General features: G+C 41.0%; 1 protein-coding gene across 11 annotated transcripts in view; it reads right to left on the reverse strand.

The window, feature by feature from the left end:
* ankhd1 (ankyrin repeat and KH domain containing 1) overlaps window positions 1–22859 on the reverse strand; it is a 29896-nt gene that overhangs the window by 3952 nt on the left and 3085 nt on the right. For 2 of the 11 annotated variants that reach the window (XM_079487129.1, XM_079487128.1), the window contains exons 3-28: window positions 15114–15267; window positions 10727–10883; window positions 10294–10441; window positions 9840–9987; window positions 9499–9732; window positions 9292–9386; window positions 8869–9106; window positions 8400–8591; window positions 8103–8212; window positions 7886–7973; window positions 7667–7794; window positions 7417–7560; window positions 7193–7295; window positions 6234–7094; window positions 5566–5699; window positions 5137–5248; window positions 4917–5062; window positions 3601–3743; window positions 3269–3482; window positions 3003–3178; window positions 2750–2912; window positions 2471–2566; window positions 2250–2366; window positions 1973–2138; window positions 1262–1775; window positions 878–1036 (exon numbers count right to left, since the gene is read on the reverse strand). In XM_079487129.1, coding sequence (XP_079343255.1) covers window positions 878–1036; window positions 1262–1775; window positions 1973–2138; window positions 2250–2366; window positions 2471–2566; window positions 2750–2912; window positions 3003–3178; window positions 3269–3482; window positions 3601–3743; window positions 4917–5062; window positions 5137–5248; window positions 5566–5699; window positions 6234–7094; window positions 7193–7295; window positions 7417–7560; window positions 7667–7794; window positions 7886–7973; window positions 8103–8212; window positions 8400–8591; window positions 8869–9106; window positions 9292–9386; window positions 9499–9732; window positions 9840–9987; window positions 10294–10441; window positions 10727–10883; window positions 15114–15267 — 4940 coding nt within the window. Of the gene's footprint in view, window positions 1–877; window positions 1037–1261; window positions 1776–1972; window positions 2139–2249; window positions 2367–2470; window positions 2567–2749; window positions 2913–3002; window positions 3179–3268; window positions 3483–3600; window positions 3744–4916; window positions 5063–5136; window positions 5249–5565; window positions 5700–6218; window positions 7095–7192; window positions 7296–7416; window positions 7561–7666; window positions 7795–7885; window positions 7974–8102; window positions 8213–8399; window positions 8592–8868; window positions 9107–9291; window positions 9387–9498; window positions 9733–9839; window positions 9988–10293; window positions 10457–10726; window positions 10884–15113; window positions 15268–22859 lie in introns of all 11 variants that reach the window. The other 9 variants (XM_079487126.1, XM_079487124.1, XM_079487121.1 and 6 more) reach the window with 6 other exon arrangements.

Below are 22859 nucleotides of genomic sequence, written 5' to 3' on the forward strand. Positions count from 1 at the left end.
TCACTCCTGTTGTCATCCAAGATGTTTATGTATTTTTTCTTTAGTTGAAAAGATATTAAGGTTTTTGATTAAAATATTCCAGGAATTTTCTCCATATTGTTGACTTCAATGGACTCCAAACGGTTGAAGGTCAAAATTACAGTTTCAGTGCAGCTTCAAAATGGCTTTAAACAATACCCGACGATAAATTCTGGTCTTATCTGGTGAAACGTTTGGTAATTTTCTAAGAAAAAAATTCAAATGTATATGCTTTATAAACACAAATGTTTGCCATTGCTCTGTTATGCAAGCGTGTTCACGACTTCACTTAATATGTATTTATGTTGAAAACGTCACGCTTGACGTTGGTAGGGCAGGGCGTAAAAATCCATATCATCTTCTCCTTAAAGTTCAAAATCGTCCGACATCGTTGTTTTACCTTAAAGCTTCTTTTTTGTTAACTGCGTTTGACTTTGTATTTGCACATCAAACTTGCAAACACGTACATATTATGTGAAGTCGTGAATGCGCTTTGCAGAAAAGAAGGCGAGCATTTTTCTATAAAGCATATAATTGTTTTTAGAAAATGACAGATCTTTTCACCAGATAAGACCCTTATTCATCGTCTGGTATCGTTTAAAGCCCTTTGAAGCTGCACTGAAACTGTAATTTTTACCTTTAACCGTTTGGAGTCCATTGAAGTCCATTATATGGAGAATAAACCTGGCATGTTTTCATCCGAAACCTTAATTTCTTTTCGACTAAAGAAAAAAATACAAACATCTTGGATGACAACAAGGGATGAGCAAATTATGAAAATGTATGTTGAAAATGAACAATTCCTTTAAAAAGGTAGAATGCATAATTTATCACATTGCTAAGTAATTTTGAGCCTTACCTCCGAACCACCTCCTTCCATCCCTCTTCTCTTTTCTGGCCCCTCTTAGGGCTGGTGAGGTTCATTTTACTGTTGGGTGAGGTGACGGGCAGCGAAATGGTCTTGAACGATGAGGGCAGGGAACTGGGAGTCAAGTCACTATTGATCTCATGAGATCTGCTATGAGAACAGTGCAAGATTAATTTGACGCATAAACATATGCAGTATGTGGTACCCTGATATCTCAATATTTGTAAGGCATTAGCAACAATCACAAACTAATCTCAAAGTCTGCATGCTTATTGGTGCACGGATATGCCTTTTTCCCACTGCAGTAAGAAGCTTAGACTTCGATTGCACAATAAGCTCTAAAGCAACGACAAGTGGAAGTAAATCAGCTCTTACTTCTGTTGCGGTTTGGAGATGGACACTGTGACCTTCTCCTCACGAGAGCTTTGCAGTATCTGCAGCGATGGCCCCTGTCTCTTCTCTGCTGGAGTCTGGAAATGGCCAGAGCTTGCAGGAACGGGGAAGGGAAATGAGGAAGAGGAGGACGAAAAGGGTGGGTCGATGAGATCTTGACTTTTACTGCCATTGCTGCTCTCACTGTTGCAGTCAGTACTGTCAAGGTTATCGGAGTCGCTGGTGCCGCCAGGTGCCCCGCCACCTCTGGGTTCGCCGTGGATCTTATTTTTGTCGGCTTTCTGCTGCGCCAGGGCCACCTGCGGGTCTTGGAGGATGATGGGCTCACAGGGAGAATCCTTGGTCTTGTTCTTTTTGTTCTTGCGACTGGTGCTCGGCGTGGTGGCAACGTTCGCACGTTTTTTCCCAAATGCATTGGTGAAGGTTGCGGAAGTGGCGGAGATTCCAATAGTCGTGGTGGTGGTAGCGCTTGGAGGCTCAATTGGAACATCCACCTCTGCAAAGAAATTTAATTAACAAGATGCTACTGGGGCCCTTAAGAATTTAATTATATACAAAAATTACAAATCTGCCCATTTGATTTTCAAATAAATACTGAATATTTTTATACATTTATTAACTACATTTACATATGAAAGCGAAGTAGAGGATTTCAATCTGACATCAGGGCATGAACCTATTAGTATTCCTCACCTTCAGAAGAGTCCTCCTTCTGATCCTGCATCTCCGGGTACACCTCTTTCACTTTTGCCTCTTCTTCCGCCATCTTCCTCTTCTGCTCTTCCTTCTTTTTCTTGCGTTTCTCCTTTCTCTTCTCCCGTTTTGCAGCCAAGGCCTGCTTCTTACTTTCTTCACGAGACTGGAATCAAACAGTTTAACAACTTAGTTCTGCTGCATGCTGTGACTAAAAAAAATATCTTCAATCATCTGGTTACACCAATGGTTCCTATTCGTTTGAAGTGAAACTAACCTTTTCCAGATCAAGCTCCTTTAGCAGAATGCTGGCGTTCTTGTTGGCCTCAGCGGCCTGCTGATCTTTGGCTTTGACGATGGTCTCCATGCATTGATGACACTTCTTCAGTAGTTCCTGCACATTGAAATGTAAATGTTTCAATCAAATACTCAACTCGAGTCATGGAAATGTTCTTCTTAGAATATGCCGTTCATGAAAAGGGCAGTTTTCTTTGGTACCTTATCTGCTATGGTCGCAATGTATCTCATGCACTCAATGTCAGACGGGAACTGGTTGACTTCTTTCACTAGGTACTGCACCACTTTAACATGACCCTAAAAAAAAAAAAAAGTGGCACATCATTTAATTTAATGTTTTGCGGACAATCTGTAGAGTTTGGATAAAGAGATTAAATAAAAAACTAAAGGTAATATAAAAAAACAGTATAACAGATTCTGCATAACACAGATAAGCCAAAAATACATTAACCAGCAGCATACAAATGTAAAACTGCTTACTTTGCGGAACGCTGCCATGAGGGGGGTGATCTTGCGGTTGTCGGCTGCATCCACGTCAGCTCCAGCCTGCACCAACAGCTGAACTACGTCAAAGTGGCCTCCGTTGGCAGCCAGCCACAAAGGTGTGTTTCCCTTTTTATTCCGCACATCAATGTGAGCCCCTCTACATTAAAAAGTGGCCGGATTAGCACAGTACTTAAGATGCCACTATCTGTCATGTATTTTACACCGTGTGCTAGTCTTACAGACGTACCTGCTGATAAGAAGCTCACAGAATTTGTAGTGGCCCTTGTCTGCAGCAATAGTGAGTGCTGTGTCACGGGAGGAAGGAACCGGAGGGGCATTGACATCCGCCCCTTTATCTAACAGCACACGGCCCACTTCAGCATAACCACCAGACGCAGCCTCCATGAGAGGAGTGAGACCCGTCTGGTATGAAGTAAGGTCACATATTACAATCTACGTTTAAATTTGGATAGAATGAGTATAGTGACATGTGGACAACTGGTGTACGCAGACCTTGGCACGATGTTCCACATTGGCCTTCCGGTCCAGCAGCAGGCTGACAACCTCTGCTCGTCCCTGAAAGCATGCCAAGGTCAGTGCTGTGTTGCGATTGGTCTCTATCTGAGCGTTGATGTCTGATCCCATGTCCAGCAACAGTTTTACCGCAGGCACATGGCCGTTCATGGCCGCCAACATGAGCGGAGAAATGCCCAGCTTACTGCCAGTCCTAAAAGAGTTAGATTTAATATAGTGGCCAAAGAGAAAGACAGATCATTCTTAAAACAATCACAGTGACTCAACCTCAGACTATGAATATGAGGCCATTTTAGACTAGATGTTCTGACCTGGAGTTGATCTCGGCACCAGCGTTGAGGAGGATCTTGATGATGTTGACGTAGCCCCCTGAGGCCGCCAGGCTGAGGGGGGTGTAGTCAGACACATTACGGTGCTCCTTATTAGCCCCGCGGAGCAACAATAGCTCCACCACCTGCAATGATGTAGACAGGAATTAACCTTTAAAACAAGAGCTGTGTAAAAAGACATTCCGTCTCTTTCAAGGAGCATCTTAAAGAGTAAGTTCATCCAAAAATCTAATTTGTGCGATTTTTTTACTCACCCACATGATGTTAAGCATGTTTTGAGACCTCCCGGCGTCTTCAGAGCACAGACAAAGATATTTAGGTCACATCGGGGAGATTTCCAGGCCTCCTCATAGACATAATGGTTATAGTTGTTGTCAAGGTCAAGAAAAGTACTAAAGATATCGATAAATTGGTCCATCTGCTCATAGTGGTTCTATTGAATTTATTGAAGCGACGAGAATTCTTTATGTGTGAAAACCCCCCAAAATAACGACTTTAATCGATATATTCTCCTGTCTTGAAGTGCTCTCATGAACGCTCGCCATACACTACCAACACATGTGCATTCGGTTTGTGCGCCGAATGCCGCATGCCCCTTTTGGCTGACAATCCGGAACGGAAGCGCAACTCTGTGTTTACAAGCAGACACACACTGTTTATGCCATTGAGGTCGACATTGATTGTGCAGTAGGTCGAGGTGTACTTTACGAAATGGTGATAAAATGCAAATTTTCAAGATGCCCGAACAGCAAAAAAATTAACAAAACGACGTAACAGTGAATTACCCGTGTCGAAACATGAAAGGCTTACTTTTCACATGTTCCAGTTACATGATTCTGAGCGACTGAAACTATGGCTGCTGGCTATCTGGCGGGACGTGGATTACAGATTCAATTCCTAAAGCAAATGCACACGCGTCGAGGTACTCTCGTGAACGAAAGCCATAGACTGACAAGAAAGAGGAGACTATACAGATTAAAGTCTTTATTTTGGTTTGCCACTATGAACTGAAGGACCAATTTGTATGTCTTTAGTACATTTCTGGACTTTGACAACAACTGTAACTATTATGTCGATGAGGCCTGAAAATCTTTTGGATGTCACCTAAATATCTTTGTTTGTGCTCTGAAGATGCTGGGAGGTCTCAAAACATGTTTAACGTCATATGGGGAGTAAACAAATCACACAAATTAGATTTTTGGATGAACTTACCCTTTAATGGGTGCTTTACATAAAAATCCCAAACAAGCACATGTAGCTTTAATCTTAACTGACAAAGATTGAGCTAAATTTTTTACCTCTTGTCTGCCGCCTGAGCAGGCGAGGGACAGAGGGGTGTCTTTGGTCCTCTCAGACTGAGCTTCAATATCCCCTCCTTTGTCCAGAAGGATCTCCACAACGCCGACGTGACCCGCCGTGGCAGCCAGGATCAGGGGAGTAAACCCTGTGGGCAGACACACGACGACACTCAACATTTCTGTAAATATGTGACATTGGTGTGACAAAAAAAACACGTACCCTTCTTGTCCCGGTGTTCGATGTTGGCCCCGCGTGCAATGAGAACTGAGACAAGCTCTTCGTGGCCGCCTGCACAGGCCAGTGTGAGCGCAGTGTCGTGATTACTCTCAGTCTATGACGGGATGAATAAGACTGTCACTATCAGTACTTAAAAACAAGAGTGCTTATGCTTTAAATTTTTGGTTCTTCACTCATTTAATTATACGTGACTATAATTTCAGTTGATTATCTACTTTATTTCTATCTTTCATCTTTAAATCACTTTATTTTTGTTTATTATCTCTATACATTTAATGAATGACTGAAATTTCAAGGCAAATATAAATCCTAGTCCACCTAGTAAACAATTTGTGTCTATGCAGTAGGAGCAGAGGTTGAATCAAAGCAGTGATGTGTTTGTGTGATACATGCAGCAGAGAAGAGTCTTACATGTGCGTCAATGTCAACGGAAGGGTACAGCGGGAGCATGGAGGATGGGGAGACTGTGTCGATGGGCATCTGTGCGGAGGGCTGAGGAGAGGGTGAAGTTGTAGTGTTTACCACAGGCACTCTGCTGTTCACAGCTGTAAAGACAGATGAAGTTAGAAAGTAATCAAACACATGTATTCTTTTTCAAAATCACTACATGTGCACATACTGACAAAAACTTATTACAGAGAAAGAGTTCAATTTAGATTCCATAAAGAATCCAGTTAAATCCTGGCTAAAAGAATCCAGTTTTCTTTTTTGTTTTGACATTTATATTGAAATGTGGGTGGGGAATATTATATGGCTCCTCCCTTCTTTAAAACGGCCAGCAGACTTTAGTGTACCCACAGCCCTATGCCAGAATCTGGTACCTACTATTTCTATTGGTGTAAGAGAGGAAACTCTTTCTAGAGCCCATTTTATTGGCTAAAACATGTATGCAATATGAAAATTAAGGTTTCAGCAATAAGACTGGATTTAACATATGTACATGCACTAAATGTTAATGTTTTAAATTTTTAGGGGTACACCTGTAATCAGGAAAGCCACAATTTCAGTTTAGATTTTAAGAGGTTTTTACTCCAGTGGTGTCGCATTTGTAATGAATGACATACCAAAAGGAAGCTCACCCGCCATTATGTCATCAAGCGTGTCTGTGAGCGTCTGTGCGGGCGTGGCCACCATGAGTCCGTCGGGTGCCTGTGCGAGAAGCCCCGGTCCCAACCCCGTTAGCTGCGGGCCCAGCAACATCCTTTGCAGGTCTGGGCTGCTGCTTCCAGAGTACTCGGCATTGCTGAAGTCTGTGGACTGCTGCGTGGACAAAGGCTGGATGGGAACGAAGCTTGTCTGATTCTGGAGGGCCTGGTTTTGAGGAGGTGGAGGAGGCTGCGTCACCTCTCTGTAGAGAATGGTATCCACCTGCGGCAGCTTGGGACAATCTGTGTCCTCATCATACTCCTCATCGTCTTCCTCCTCGCCATCCTCCTCCTCATTGGTGGAGGTGGGCCTGTGTTCCTCCTTTCTGCAGTCGGCCTCGTTGTCGATGTCAGAGCCCAGCTGTGTGGCCTGCAGGGGCAGGGGGGTGCCGGGAATCTCCACCCCTGCCGCCTGGCCCAGCTCTTCCTTGAGCCCCTTGGTCTCCATATACTCTTTGGTGAACTGCTGCTGCGTCTTCAGCTGCAGCTGCCGCTCGACCTTCTGCAGCTCCTTCAGGATCTTCTTTTTCTTCTGCACCTGCTCCTCGCGACTCTTCTTCAGTTCCTCGATCTTGTCTTTGGTGAGCGGCTCTCCCTGGATGAGCTCGAGCGACTGGAGCTGGGCCTTCTCGATGGCACTGATGCGTTGACCCAGCTCGTTGAGCTTGCCCTCAGTCTCTTCGACGATGCACTCCAAAGGCTGATAGGGATGGAATGGTGGCAGCAGGTCAGCGTCTAGGCCACCTGATGCCACAGAGGTGCTCTGAATGGAGCTCAGCCTCTGCTTTGACGCACCTAAGAGAAAAAAAACAGTGTAAAATCAAGCAATATTCAATCAAGACTTTCTGAAATGATCTGGATGATAAAATAAATGTGGACTAAGGCAAACTAACCTTTGCTTGTGACGGGTGGGGGTGTGGGGATCGTGGAGGGCACTCTGTCTGGCTCCTGGGGTGGCACCACCATAGCCAGGGCTTGGAATGGGACTCGAGGGGCCTGCAGATGTAAAACAAATATTTTATTTAGTAAAACCCTACTTGTGTAAAATACAAAGTGCATTAAATAGGTACTGAAGCCATTTAGTAGTAATGCTCAAACAGCCGAACAGTCAGCTTACCTGAGAAGTGTCATGAGAGGGGGGTGTGAGCTGGGACAGGTCTGGGGCAGGGACTGACAAAATGTTGTTTGGGTAGTCTAGCAAGTAGGACACCACATTAGTGTGACCACCTTTAGCAGCTTCAATCAGCATCGTGGAGCCATCCTATGAGACATAAAACTCTTATTAATACAAAGTGTATGTGACTATGAAACCAAGCCATTGTTATTTGTGTGATTTGTGACACTCAGTAAGGTGGAACAACGCTTACCTTCAGTCTGTGGGTGGGGTCTGCTCCATGGGCCAAAAGCAGCTCGACGACAGTCAGGTGCCCTCCCGCACAAGCCAGAGAGACAACTGTGTGATCATTGTTGGCTGTTGCTCTATTCACATTTGCACCTGCAAACATGAAACCCACGAAAGAAGGTTGGTTATTTAAAGGAAAAATAAAGTTGAATTTAACGGTTATGTACACAACAGCACAACTCACCTTTGCTTATGAGAAACTGCACAGTACACAGGTGGCCTGCTCTGGCCGCTTTCATCAGTGGAGTCCTGCCCCCTTCCGATTCATGTTCCTGTAAACCAAAAAGAGAGGTCAGTTCCAAACAAACTATGATGTCAAAGAGAAAATATAAGCAAAGCAAATCAAACTAAAAGCAATTGCAGGACTTTATTGATTACAATATATAAGATAATGTACAAACCAGGTCAGCCCCTGTTTGTAGCAGCACATCAGCGACATCTGTGTGTCCGTTCTCACAAGCATATGTCAGAGCTGTGTCCCCCGTAGCTGTAGTGGCGTGAACGTTAGCCCCTGAAAAGAGAGAAAGGTAAGTGTATGAGCATCTTTATAAAGTACAGAAACCCTAATAAACTAAACTCAAAGACTAAAAAGGTGTGATGTCATTTTAAACATCTTTTGGCAGAGGTCTAAACAAGATAAGTATTTTAAAAAATCTGGTTGTATAGATTGTATAGTTGCATTAGGTGCAAAGTCTCACCTGCAGCCAACAAGTATTTGACCAGCTCCAGATGCCCCTCCTGCGCAGCCTCCATGAGCGGGGTAGAGCAACCCAGCTCGATGTCTGCCCCAGCTTTTATGAGAAAATCTGCCACCTCCAGGAAGCCGCCGCAGCAGGCCAGAGTCAGTGCAGTCTCCTGCGTTTCCTCTGTCTGAGCATTAATATTTGCACCTAGACAAAACAAACAAGATAGTGTTGAAATAAAAAATTCTGAATTTCACATGAATTTTACGAGTTAAAAACAACTGAAAGCATCAGTGGCATTCAGTCAAATAACAGAACTTCAGTCTAACAAGACAGAGAGCTTGTTTACTATTCAATCTGTAAACTTGTGTTGCAGTTGGATTGCTTTCTAGGCTTCAATTATATATTACAGTTTTTTAGATAGATAGATTTTTTTACATATACGATTTTCTGTGACATTTGGTGACTGAAGGGACCCCAGTACCTTGTGCCAGGAGCAGTGCAACCATCTCTTCGTGACCCTCCCGAGCAGCCTCCATCAGTGGAGTGTAGCCCTCATCGTTCACCTCCTCCAGGTTGGCTCCCCTCTCGATCAGCAGCGCTGCCAGCTCCACGTGGCCTCCGCATGCAGCTAGCGTCAGTGGCGACTCGAATGAGTCGGCGGGCATGTTTACCTGCGCCCCACTGTCCAAAAGTAGCCGTGCCACCTCTACATGTCCATCCTACACAACACATCCAGAAGAGTTACAATTAAGAACATAAGGAAGTAAAAGATCTGCACTAGCACTGTGTTTCGAACTTGGTTTCCTAAATGAAAAAGTAGCTTTCATACTTGGCACACTGCCATTTCGATTCAAGTTCAAGAAAAGCCAGTATTCCAGTACATTTACAAAATCATTTATATTACCATGCAGGCCTCCATAAGAGCGGTGTGCATCTCATCTGTCTTGTGCTCCTGGTCGGCTCCTGCTTCTAAAAGAAACCTGACCATGTCTAAGTGCCCTGGGGAATGGAGACAAAAGTCACTGAGCACCATCCCAAAATCTACAAAACTCTGCACTACCAACGTGATCGATTTGATTTAAACAGGGACAAATTGTTACACAGGCCTAACCTTTATAGCAGGCGAGTGTGAGCGCGCTTTCTTTAAACTCGTTGGAGTGTGTATTGATTCCAGCACCGTACTCCAGGAGCACGCGAGCGACCTCCACGTGGCCTGCGCTGGCAGCCTCCATCAGAGGGGTGTGACCGTTCTCGTTGTGATCTTCAATGTTGGCACCCTCCTTCAGCAACACCTTTACGACATCAAGGAAGCCTCCCGCACACGCATACGTCAGCGCTGTGTTACCTGAGACGAAGGGAAAGGAAACAAATATTAATACGCATGCAAATTTCTTCAGTCAGCTGTGGTTATGCCCTGCGTGTGGTTATGCGTGTACATGTATGCTGCTGTACCTGTTGAGGACTGTGCGTTAACATCCGCTCCGTGCACCAAGAGCAGTTTGACGATGTCCACGTAACCGCCGCTTGCAGCAGCCATGAGTGGCGTGATGTCTCCCTTGATTCCTCTGTCCTCCACATTAGCGTGCATTGCCAGCAAGACCTAAAAAGGTTAACAAAGTGAAAAATCAAAACAGGCGTCATCACAGGAAAACTGGATTTATATATAGTAAGGTATATATTTTTGACTTCTGTTAAAGGTTTTATACTCAGGAGAGTTTTCATTTTGTCATGAACTACTGCTTGAAAGAACACTTGACCCATCCAAATATGCAAAATTTTACGCAACTGTAAAATCTGTGATTTTTCCTGTTCATAGAAACCTTTTAAAAACCATTTGACATGACTATGCCATTGGCATGAAGTTATTTGGCTCACTAGTGTGAGTGTGCGAGTTTGTACACGGTACCTGTGCGAGCTCATAGTATCCAGCTGAGCAGGCCAGACACAGCAGGCTCTCACCCTCCTCTGTGTGTTCGTTGACGCTGCGTCCCTCGTCTAACAGCTTCCGCACGGCGTTGACGTCGCCGTCCGAGCAGGCCTCAGCCAGGCTACGGCTAAAAATAACCAGACTGCTACAATTACTGCGACTGTACAGGCGAAGCTAAGCTAACTGCTCTAATTGAAGGCTCAGGATCTGTACAGCTGCTTGTGTTTAGTTCCAGATAATACAGGCTCTTACAAAACTTCACAATTTAAAAATTCAGACTGAAACACAGCAGTGAACTTTAAAAGAATCGCTAAGCTCTTTCCCTAGTAATTCTCACAGGTCCATTATGACTGTTGCATCATGGAGGTGGACAAATATGAGAAATCAAGCGTGTGTGAGAAAAGATGCCTACTTGTCGGCCTGGCTGGCGTTGAGTGTGTTTTCTGCCCTCATGCGGGTGAGGGCGGCGGCGGCCTCGTCCAGCGCGCAGCTTACCGATGACGTCAGGCGGCGCAGCACCTCTGGATCTGCAAAGGCTTTGCCATCAGCAGTGGAGAGTTTACCAATGCCTGCCGTGTCCAGACCCACACCAGTAACACACACCATTCAGCAAGAACATGGTTAGTAGAGGCCCAACACACAGAAATACAAACGTTGGTTAGCTAAACTCAAACCATGCACCTTTGGTAAGATCTTAACGTCACATTTGACCATGGTTATGATTGGCTTAACAAGAGATGCACCGATTTAAGACATGGTATCAGATGGGTACTAGCTAGATGTGATGCAAATTAATTAATTTACTTTACGAATAAGGATTAGGCTAGATGTAAATACTGTTACTAAAACATGAGGTCATTGTATCAGACTCTGTATTCTAATAAAAGTGGAATCGGTGCATCCCAAGACATCCTCTATAAACACAATCATGTTAAACGAGTAAAGAAAGTCCCAATAAATAATTAAATGATCACACCATCACAAGGGCTGTTGTGTTTTTGAAATGTCTGTGTGCTGTGCAACCATTTCCTTCAAATCTGGTTGTTGTTCTCAATTCCACCCATTTTGATTTTAACCCCTCTTAAACCCATCTGTAAAGCCAAACACACTGATTCCAGAGAATATTTATTAAACCTGCTCCTATCTTCAACCGGGAAGAATTTTTGCTTTAGTTTGACAGGCTGATGCAAAACAGAGAAAGCATGTGACAGAGTAACCAACGCCGTGTTGAGCCGCTTTGTCACAATTATGCGCTGCAGGTGGAATGAAAACATGTCTCGGCGTGTGTACACAAAAGGTACCTTACATACAGTACAATCTGACAGTCGGCTGACTTTAGTATGATAGGTGCACAATTCAGTGCAAGAAATACACACAATGCAAAACACACAGACATGAATGTGACAAAACAACACACAAAATCCACAAGCTAGCACTGATGGAGAAATGAAATCGAGATTCAGCTACATATGAAGACACGCATACAGAAAGAAACACACGCGCACACACACACACACACACACACAAGTGTACTAAAGGGCAGTGCTGAGTCATGAGTGAGGTTGCTGCTGCTGTATGGAAATCCATTGTTGCCACTAATCTCCCTTTTGGTTCATCTGTGTGATATCTATCCGCTCATGAGGCAGGGCAGGCTAGTGCAGAGAAGCAGGCCTAACACGCTGGGCCTCACCCTAACCCAAACTTACTTCCACAACAGCACGACTGTTATAGATAATAATACCACCAGTTTATTGTTCCAGAGTGATGATTTATGTGTGGTCAATTTAACATACGTATCTTAAGAGGTATGGCGATTGTGTTACGATATGAAGACTGTTTAATCCTATTGGCCGAGCTGTCAACATGTAACCTGCATCAACTTGCATTACTTAATATTCGGTTTGTTTTGTGCTTACGGTTTTAGTTCTCAAGAGTTTCGCTTTCTTAATTCCTTTATTTGAAATGCTGTGTTAAAATCCAGTTTTACTTTTCAGTGACAAAAATAATACATCTTTGTTAATTTTAAGTGACAGTTCACCAAAAAATTAAAATGTTGTCATCATTTACATCCCCCTTTATAACCTTCTTCCGCGGTACATATAAAAATATTTTGACGGAACTTTGTAACCAAGAAGCACTGGGCACCATTTACTTTGGTTTTGTGTCCATACAACAGATGCAAGTGAATGGGGGCCAGTTTACAACATTCTTTAAAATATCTTCTTTTGTGTTCTGAAGAAGAAAGTAAGTCATATACGTTTGAAATGACAAGAGGGTGAGTAAATGACAGAATTTGTATTTTTGGGTGAACTGTCACTTTCACTTTAATAAACAGTTTAACTAAACATTTAACAGTGTTTGGCACTGTGGTTAGAGCAGGGGTGGGGAATACATTTTCCCAATGGGCCACATGAGAAACTGGCATGGTTTTAGAGGGCCAGACCAACACATTAAACACTGTGTCCACACCAGACATGACCGTCGCAACGCCAGACGACACATGCCTTGCTCTAATGGTATTGTAGTGTCGCACAACGCAGCATCCATTGTGGACAACATTTAAAATTATAATGGGTTCTGATGTGTTCTAGTGTCTTTTGCCACGTCCAGTGTAGACATGATGTTAGCTTAGTTCTGCCCAATACATATTATATCTTTCCACAAAAACAGTAATCGTTTTTTAGTTTGGTCATTATTTGCTCACCCTCAAGTTGTCATTTCGTTGTTCTGTTGAACACAAAGAACCTAACATTTTTGGGGCACAACTGACTTTCACAGTAGGGAAAAACTGGTAGTCAATGGTGCCTCAGAACTGTTTAGTTTCCCAAATGCTTCAAATATCTTTCTTTGTGTACAACAGAGCAAAGAATTTCATACAGTTCTGGAGCAATTTGAGGGCAGGTATATGATGACAGAATTTTTATTTTTCCAAATCGTTATTTCCATGGTGACATGCCCTGCTCGTCACATCACTGATACTGCACAAAATTGTTTTTGCAGTGTGTCAGGTGTTGCTTATTCTTTTCTTATACAAAATATTCACAAACTTCAAGTGTACTATGAGATATACAATATTCCAATTCTCAAATATGAGTTTTATAAGTAATCTTATTTGGCCACTTTAGATTGCACTGCAATTCAGATAACCAGAGCTGTCGGATTTACAACACGTTAAAGGCATCACTACTCCCGACAGACACGGAAGTAAGTTGGCGATAACCTAGAAGAATAGAGTGAACTTTATAGTAACCTATAAATGTATATCTGCCATGAATAAAATGCGTTGTCAAATAAAAGGATGATTGTTTCCGCTTCCATAAACATCATGTGTATTTTAAGAAATATAAATGTATTGTTTTGCAATATCAATCCCAGGGGATTGCACATACTCCGATACTAATGCAATATCGCTCGAGTAGGACTGTATTGCATTTATACAACAGTTCGACGGCACAAGTGTGTAGATAAATCATAAACAACATCAGAGTGTATTTAAAACCCTCCAGTTATTCAAAGAAAATGGGGAACTACTTTCTTCCGTCACGAATCCAAGACCAGCATAACAGTGAAACCTTCGCTACAATTTGTGCTGTGCTGTTTCAGCAAAGGTATTAGAGAAATAACAGGCTGGACGTGTGTGTTAATGAAACTCACAGAGAAATGTGTTAATCCCATTGCACTTCGGCACTTTACATTGCTATACGAGATGTTGCCATGTGCATGCGTTACTATTTCTCTCACACTGCCACCTACTGCACCGGGATGTGCAACCCCAAAGGTTCATGAGTTTCATATTATCGTATTTATTCAATGTATAAATCTAGTCCATCCATCCATTTTCTTCCGCTTATCTGGGGCCGGGTCGCGGGGGCAGCAGTCTAAGCGGAGATGCCCAGACATCCCTCACCCTAGACACTTCCTCTAGCTCTTCCGGGGGGACACCGAGGCGTTCCCAGGCCAGCCGGGAGACATAGTGTAAACATAAATCTAGTCATTAAGCTAAAACCTCACATTTCCCAATCAAGGTCAAGTTTATTTTATTTTTCAGATTCGAGAACCAGAGAGAACTGATGTATAAAAATGTATAGTATAATGGAATTTAAGTCGCTTTGGATAAAAGTGTCTGGCATGAAGGAAAATGTAATATTGTAAGAAATGCACATTTTGCTTGCTTTATTCTAAATTTTGAGCAGTGGAAATTAGTTTTTTGACACTGACCTTAAATGTATCTAAGCCCTTTCTGCCGTGCTGTTTATCAATAACAATTCCGCAATCATATGCAACGAAAGCTCAAGCCGAGCTGTACTTGTCAAGCACAAACAAAGGTATTGAAGGGTTTAAAGATCTGTATTAAGCCCTTACACCAGGTACGCAGGTATTTCTGCCTCTCAACTCTGCCAATTCTCTTTATAACTGTGTTGGCAAATCATGGAAGCTGGTCTTTATATACTGTAAACATGGACTTTTTAACCCAGAGTGCAAGATAAAGCTTGTTTACAGTCACAATACATGGCACATGTAGAAGAAACAGATCCACAATGTTACCACGCTCTGTATTTTCATTATGTAGTATGTTTTGTGACTTTCTTTGTATCCTGGAAAATAAATGTATATCTGGGATTGCTGAAACTATATGCTCCGAAGCATAAAATGCATCAACCAAGATCACCTCATGACCAACACTGACATTTTAATTTCTCAAGATCGAACACAAACAAGTAGTAAACAGCAGCATGCAGTGACACGGTAAAGATCACACGGCTTCATGAAAGCACAACAATGTCAGCTGCAAAACATACCTGCTGCTTCTAGTAACGCCTCGAGACGGGCTTGTGTTTCTGGGTCTACTGTTCTGAGGTCAGCTCCGTCTGCAGCGCTGGATAAGAGCAGCTCTGAAGCCGTCTTTAGTACGGGGTTATCCAGATCCTCCTGGTCTAGAATAAATGATTCCACCTGTATGGAAAGAGATAGTTTCAGCGACTGTCTGTTCGTGTTATTAAACAAACAAGAGACGGGAACAGATGGGAAAGTCAAACAGTGTGTTCACACTTTCCTGTAAATTAACAAGAGGTTTCACAATATACAGGTATTGACAATAACCGTGATTTTAACTACTGATATTCTGTGAATATAACACAAATTATATAATTATTAATAATACAGAACCAGCAAACACCATTTTAGTAGATACTGGTTTTACAGCTATTTAAAAATGTTCTTAAGAGCCACAACTTCGGTACAATTTACATCGGTTACAACCGTTCTCCATATCTTTAATGTGATAGTTTACTATGAAAATTCTGTCATCACTTACTCACCCCTCTTGTCATTTTTTAAACACAAAAGATATTTTGAAAGTTTGTAACGAACAGCAGCGGCACCCATTCACCTCTACTGTATGGACACTTGAATTAATACAAATACCAATAATCGATATTCATTCAAATCAATAATAAAATTTGCTCAAAAACACGAATGCGCATTCTGGATCAATTGCATGTGAGACTTGATTTCTTTGCGTGTGTGTGTGTATATTAAAATATGATATTTTGTTATTATAAGGTTGTTACTTTCTTCCTAAAATTAATTTGCATTTCACAGACGCACGCTTTTACTCTTGAATGTTCATGACGCGTCAAGTTTAACCGGCTGTGGTCCTTCAATTGAGACTCGTGTATATCAAATAATTAAATGAAGAGAAGTTAAATATAACAGTTAAGGAAAATTATTAACTGCTTAATTTCTGATAAAATAAGCCTACCTGTTTAAGCTGCCCACTGAATCTGTTTCGGTGGAACGCAACGACCAAACCAAACAGTGTTGTCATTCTTCATTGATCAATGTTCCTGAGCCATATTATTTATTTTGGTATCAAAATATATATATTTTTGCAATACTGGCACTTTTTTAAAAGTTATAAATCATTGTGGCCCAAGTTTCCCAAAACCTTCTTAATGTTGCCTCGTTCTTAAGTTATGTCTTAACCCTATAGCTTATCTCATACTTTCAGAAGGTTGGTCTGGGTGGTCTTAGCTATACCTTATCAATGTTAAGAGTTAACCCCGCTAGTGGCCACTGTGGAAAAAAGCTTCTATAAATCGCAGTCTATAAAAATTATACCAGTATATTGACATGTTTTCATGCAAAGAATACAATCGTCTTCACACTGACGGTTGTTAGCTTTTAATTATATGATCTAAATAAGGTGCATAAGCTGGCAACCCAAATAATCTTTTTGGCTAAATCAAAGGCGGCGCCATCCTCATTTAAGTGCATTTAATCCATGAAAACCTTGCTATAATTTATGCTGCAATTATGATTATAGAAAGGTTAACTTGCCCCGGGACCAAATTGATCAGCATTTGGATCTTGTTGGTCTAACTTTGTCAAGACAAATTCAACAGAGCAGCCCCTAAAGCCTTGAGCAAGGCACCTTACCCCTGATTGCTCTGCAGTAATGTGCCACTGTATAAAACTACTTGTAAGTCGCTTTGGATAAAAGCGTCTGCCAAATGAATAAATGTAAATGTAAATTCAGGTCATTTTTCCTGCTATAGTTGTTGATTATATAATCTGAGTTCTGCGCTTTTATGGAGTGAATAATGACACTATACTATAGCAACATATATTATGCTAATATAAATAAGGGGTTTCCAAACAGGGGTATAATCAAAGGTAGGCTTTCACATGGCACACCTTTTAAATAGAAAATAGGGAAACAACACACATTCACTCTATTTACTTTTTATTTTACTTATTAAAAATTTTACTTATTTATTCATATCAAAATACCTTACTGTAGGGCTGCACAATTATGACATACTTGTTTATATTATTCCCCTTGATATTGTAAGTGTGATTAATTATGTTGATTATATTTTAATGTTTTAATAAACATGGCCACAAGCTACATGCTTTGACATGTAAATGCGCGCTTGTGCATACAGTGTCAAAGCACAATAAACGTGTGAACTAAACAAGTAATTGTTAGTTGCTGAAATAAACATTTTAAATGCACCGCAACAGCAAGTGGCTTTGCGTGACCCTCCGACCCAAAGTTTGAGAACCTTTGATCTAAATGACCATACTGCCAATTAGTGTAGCGGGGTGATACATTTGGGCATGAGATTCCAGGTTCGCACACTCATTTCACAATTAAACAATAAAGACTTAATCCAACCATGGATATTATTATACTAAATTTTGAGTCCTAATAAATGCAATTGCAAATATTTCTAAACTGCTTATTTTATCCACCCCTACCTCACATATCGCAGTGAAGTGTCACTGTATAGAGGGAATCATTGATTGTCGGACGATCGATATCCACTAATTCAGCACCACAGCCATGGACAGCAACTGGCAACGTGAGACGTAAGAAAGTAACCTCCTATGGTATAGTAAAGGAAACACGCCTAGAAAAGGTATAACTGGAGTCAAGGTGTACCTTTAGAGTCTTTGTAGTGCGCTAAGAGACAACGCTATCGGGAAACGCAGCCCTGTGGTCGTTGCGGTGTTGTATTTTAATACGTTTGCAGTGGACGTTTTCACCTTTTAATGTGAAATGATCCCAGACGTAGTTTCGGCACGCCTGCTTCCTTTTTCCTTGTGTTTGCTGTGTGTGTTTTGCACATGACCCTCATGCATGCGCATGACCTAGCTCGACGATTGTTATGTTTTATTGAGTAAATAATTCTAGACAATAAATCGATCCTCGATTAATCATTAACATCCCTAATGGACACAAAACCAAAGTCAATGGGTAGCATCGCTGTTCGGTTAACAACATTCTTCAAAATATCTTCTTTTGTGTTCTGCAGAATGAAGAAAGTCATACAGATTTGAAATGACAAGAGCAGTGTTTCCCCTACCATTATCTTAGGGGCACCCCTACCATTATCTTGGGGGGCACCCCGCCCCTCCAACGGCACCCTTGAAGGTCAAGTTCATTTTATTTTCTATATAGGGCCAGATCACGAGTCATTAAAGTTAAACTAAAAAGCATAACGTTATTTATCTTATTTGCATGTTCGCAAGTTATTTCGGTTTCTAAATAGTCGCACGTTTTACAATTCTTCTCTGCAGACACACAGACACGTGCGTTCATATACACAGGTAAGAACACTCCAACCAGCTGACAGAGTGCGCAAGTTGGAAAATGTCGAATCAACCACCTGAAAAGCAGTTAGAAATGTTTGGGTTTTTAAACACTCGCATGGTAGTGAAAATGGCAACATTAACTTTTTATATACATATTCGATGGGGTTCAACAAATATTTATTTTAAAAAGTATAGTATGGAGAAAATATAGAGACTGCAGTCATTTTAAATGTGATGTGTTGCTCTCAAATATCCAATAACCATTTTTGCTAAAAGATGAGTGAAATCATTTCTAAACAAAACCAGTTCACTATTCAAGTCCGAGACAGAATAATCCTGCATGAAATAAGCAACATCTGGCTACATCACAATCTATAACACAGACTTTAATAAAAAGTTGGAGCTTCTTTTCTCTAATGCAGCAGACCTATGTAACTAAATATAACCGCATGCATGTCCCCTTGAACAACGACAGGTAAGTAACGCATGGGGGCATTAGTGAAAAAGTTCACCTCATTCACTAGATCCATCCCCTGTAAAACGCAGCTGCATGTATTTAGGCTCTGAGCCTTTGAGGTATTACTTTAAGCATTAAGATGATCTGATCAGAGGGTTTTCCCTCCCCTCCTCTCTCTCCTGTGCCCTTGACCTCCACACACCTGCCTTACCACCCAGAGGGTGGGATGACATTGGGCGCTTGTACGCACATGCAGAAGTGTTATGATGGCCACCCATGTGCACCAGAACCAGCCTGAGAAAACCTCCTGACTAAAGCAAAAAATGAGATGTAGAGGAGTAACAAAATAAAGTCCTCATAAACATGTTTCATTAAAGATCCTCACAGGAAGTTTTTGGATAAGCAATGAGATTCAAAATATTGAACTGAATACACTACAAACAACCACACATGTCATATTCATTTATATTAGACGATATATTTTACATCCAGAAAGTAACCTTACAAGTTTTTAACTGTTCCTGTGGTAAGCCACAGAACCCTTCAAAGCCAGCACAGACATCCGAGACTACTCAAATAATGTCCATCGCAGCAGGAAGGATTACTTTGTTTTTGAAATGCAAATAGAAAAGGCCCAAGCACACTTAGTCCAGTAGAAATCACTTGTTACATATAAACAGAGCAGGAGGCCTATGATGAGCATGGCGCATTGAATAACATTTACTGCAAAAGTTTTCAGCTGTTAAAACCTATTCTACCAACACAAACCCGCACAACAGGAAGGTATTTGTGCTTAATTCTTCAAGACAGACTGTCAGGATGGGTTTCATACGTTGACCAGTTCTGGTTTCTGTTTTACATGACAGGTATGCTTTCTTAGTGGGTCTGTTAATGATTTTTTATTATTTTGAGGATGAAAGAAGACAAATATTTGGAAAACTATTTGCAAAAATAAATCCCAAACAAACTGTATACAATTCTGTATACAGGCAAACAACATTTCTCATGTCAAAACCATACGTCGACTTCGGTTTTGTCATATATATAATAAAAAGATTTGTTACAAAGTTTACAGTTTTGAACTAGGGATGTACCGATATGTCAATTGTGGCCGATACAGATTATCGATGATTCTTTAACATTAGAAGGCGATAACCAATATATTAGCCAATATACAGTATCTAAATGTTAATATAACATTTCCTAAAACTGAAACAAAAGGCAAAAAGTGGAAAACTGCTTTTATATGCAAACATTCACTGCAGAAAACAAGATAACTGTTAGTTCTCTTTTTTCCCCTGAAGATCATGTACCAAGACTACTTTACACTAGTTAAAGATTATTTAACCTTTAAACTTTTCTGGTATATTTTTTAATCAACAAACAAATATTACACGTTCTCCCGAGCAACCTAGAAAACTTTCCTTAATAACCACACAACAGGTCTCCAGACAGAAAGCATTCAGACAGCAGTCTGATTCAAACAATATGCTTTTGTTCCTATAATTTTTATAAATACTTTATAATACTTTATTTTGTAAATACATACTGTTCCTACATCAACAATGTTTTGCTAACAGCATTAAGTGAATGATCATGACAGTAAGAGAGTACTGTACCGTATTTAACTGTGAGCAGCTGCAGAAGTTTGACCAGAGGAAATGATTTATGATTTATCAGCTATAATATGTCGGCCTAAATTGTATTATCTACCGATAACATTAAAAATGACCGTTTATCGGCCGATACTGATAACATTAAAAATGACCGTTTATCGGCCGATACTGATAACATTAAAAATGACCGTTTATCGGCCGATACTGATAACATTAAAAATGACCGTTTATCGGCCGATACTGACAACATTAAAAATGACCGTTTATCGGCCGATACTGATAACATTAAAAATGACCGTTTATCGGCCGATACTGATAACATTAAAAATGACCGTTTATCGGCCGATACTGATAACATTAAAAATGACCGTTTATCGGCCGATACTGATAACATTAAAAATGACCGTTTACCGGCCGATACTGATAACATTAAAAATGACCGTTTATAGGCCGATACTGATAACATTAAAAATGACCGTTTATCGGCCGATACTGATAACATTAAAAATGACCGTTTATAGGCCGATACTGATAACATTAAAAATGACCGTTTACCGGCCGATACTGATAACATTAAAAATGACCGTTTATAGGCCGATACTGATAACATTAAAAATGACCGTTTATCGGCCGATACTGATAACATTAAAAATGACCGTTTATCGGCCGATACTGATAACATTAAAAATGACCGTTTACCGGCCGATACTGATAACATTAAAAATGACCGTTTATCGGCCGATACTGATAACATTAAAAATGACCGTTTACCGGCCGATACTGATAACATTAAAAATGACCGTTTTTCAGCCAGTACAGATATGGCCGATAATTTATCGTGCATCACTAGTTTAAACTGCAAAAAAACAAGTCACACAGATAAGATAATAAGCCAATTCAAGAGTGTTCAGTCTGCTACACTGAAAAAAAACTTTAAAAAACACAATGTAAGCACCAGCCATTTTATAAAATAAATCATACTTAATTCCTTACCAGACACACTGTTCATATAATTCGGGGATCTGAATTATCCACCACCACCAACAATTCTAGAAAATACATCACTCTGGTTGTTCTTACAATTATGTCAACTTTCAAGACCGAGAAACTGGGAGGGGTCATACAATTCCACATGAGATAAATATGGCAAGAAAAAAAAAACAGCCAGTGCTGCCAGAAGGAGCTGACCCAAAAATCAAAGCAGGGTGAGTAAGGCAGTAAGGCCGGGTGTGGTCCGACAGAGAGCCCCATCTGCAGTAAGAATAATTAAAAGCATACAGGGACATTTGAATGTGCTGGGTTGTGGCGTGGCTGGAATTGTTGTTCTCTGGTCTCTAGCTCTGGGAAGCGTCTGTCTCAGGGTGTAAGTGAGAGAGAGAGCGAGACAGAGACAAGTGGCTACGTTCAAACAAGTGACTCTCATTACCTCATTTTTTCGCTGAGAGATAGAGAGAGCGCTACACTTCCAACTAGAGCCGGCAGAATTCCTTTAATCACATACAAATATCTGACTTTGAAAATGACACGTCTGAACTGCAGTCGGTCATTGTGTTTGCAGACACATGTGGGGTTGGTAATCCTAAACTACCATGAAAACAATAGGGTGTCTTTGTGCAATCGACAACAATGGCTCAAATTCCTACATCTTGAGGAATCCCGTTTTTGTAGTTTAAAAGTGACCAATTAAACTATGTACTTTTAATCAAAATGGCCATTCCTGAAGCACAGAAATGATGTTGTATACAGTATGGGTCTATAGTGGCCAAACTTCAGTCGAAACTAGGAACATAAACACAGACCTGGCAGCAAGACTCCTGAAAACAGCAACATACAGTGAGTAAAGTCCAAAACATCAACTCCAAAACACTTATTCATTGCACTACAGATAACCTGTGTTTGTCACACCTATATATTGCATATTATCATGAGTTGAAGTTAAATATTATAAAACCATATGTACACCTGGAGTATGCTGCTTTTCTTTTTAAGAAATCGAGACTTTTGATGTGCATACTAGGTAACTTGATAAAGATAGTACTAGAAGGCTACAAAATTTGTATGTACAGAGCAAAGTCTTGAAAACCTTTTGCGCAGGCAATGCATGACAGTCAGATCCCATGACCTCATATACAAAATTCATGTGATCTTGCTTTGAAACTACAAGTTAACATTTTTGGTCTGGCTTTCTAAATAGCACCTCTAACTTTTTTGTATAGTTCACTCAAGTCTTGTATTCCAGGTCATCTGTACTGTATTGTAAAGCAGGGCCTAAAGCTTTTAAAGAATAAAACTGGGCACACATATGCAGATAAAACGGGTTACTATCCTGTCATTCAAATGCAGAAACAGGTAATACAGAAGCCAACGGGAGT

The sequence above is a fragment of the Barbatula barbatula genome, assembly GCF_947034865.1.
Source record: "Barbatula barbatula genome assembly, chromosome: 22".
Lineage (NCBI taxonomy): Eukaryota > Metazoa > Chordata > Actinopteri > Cypriniformes > Nemacheilidae > Barbatula > Barbatula barbatula.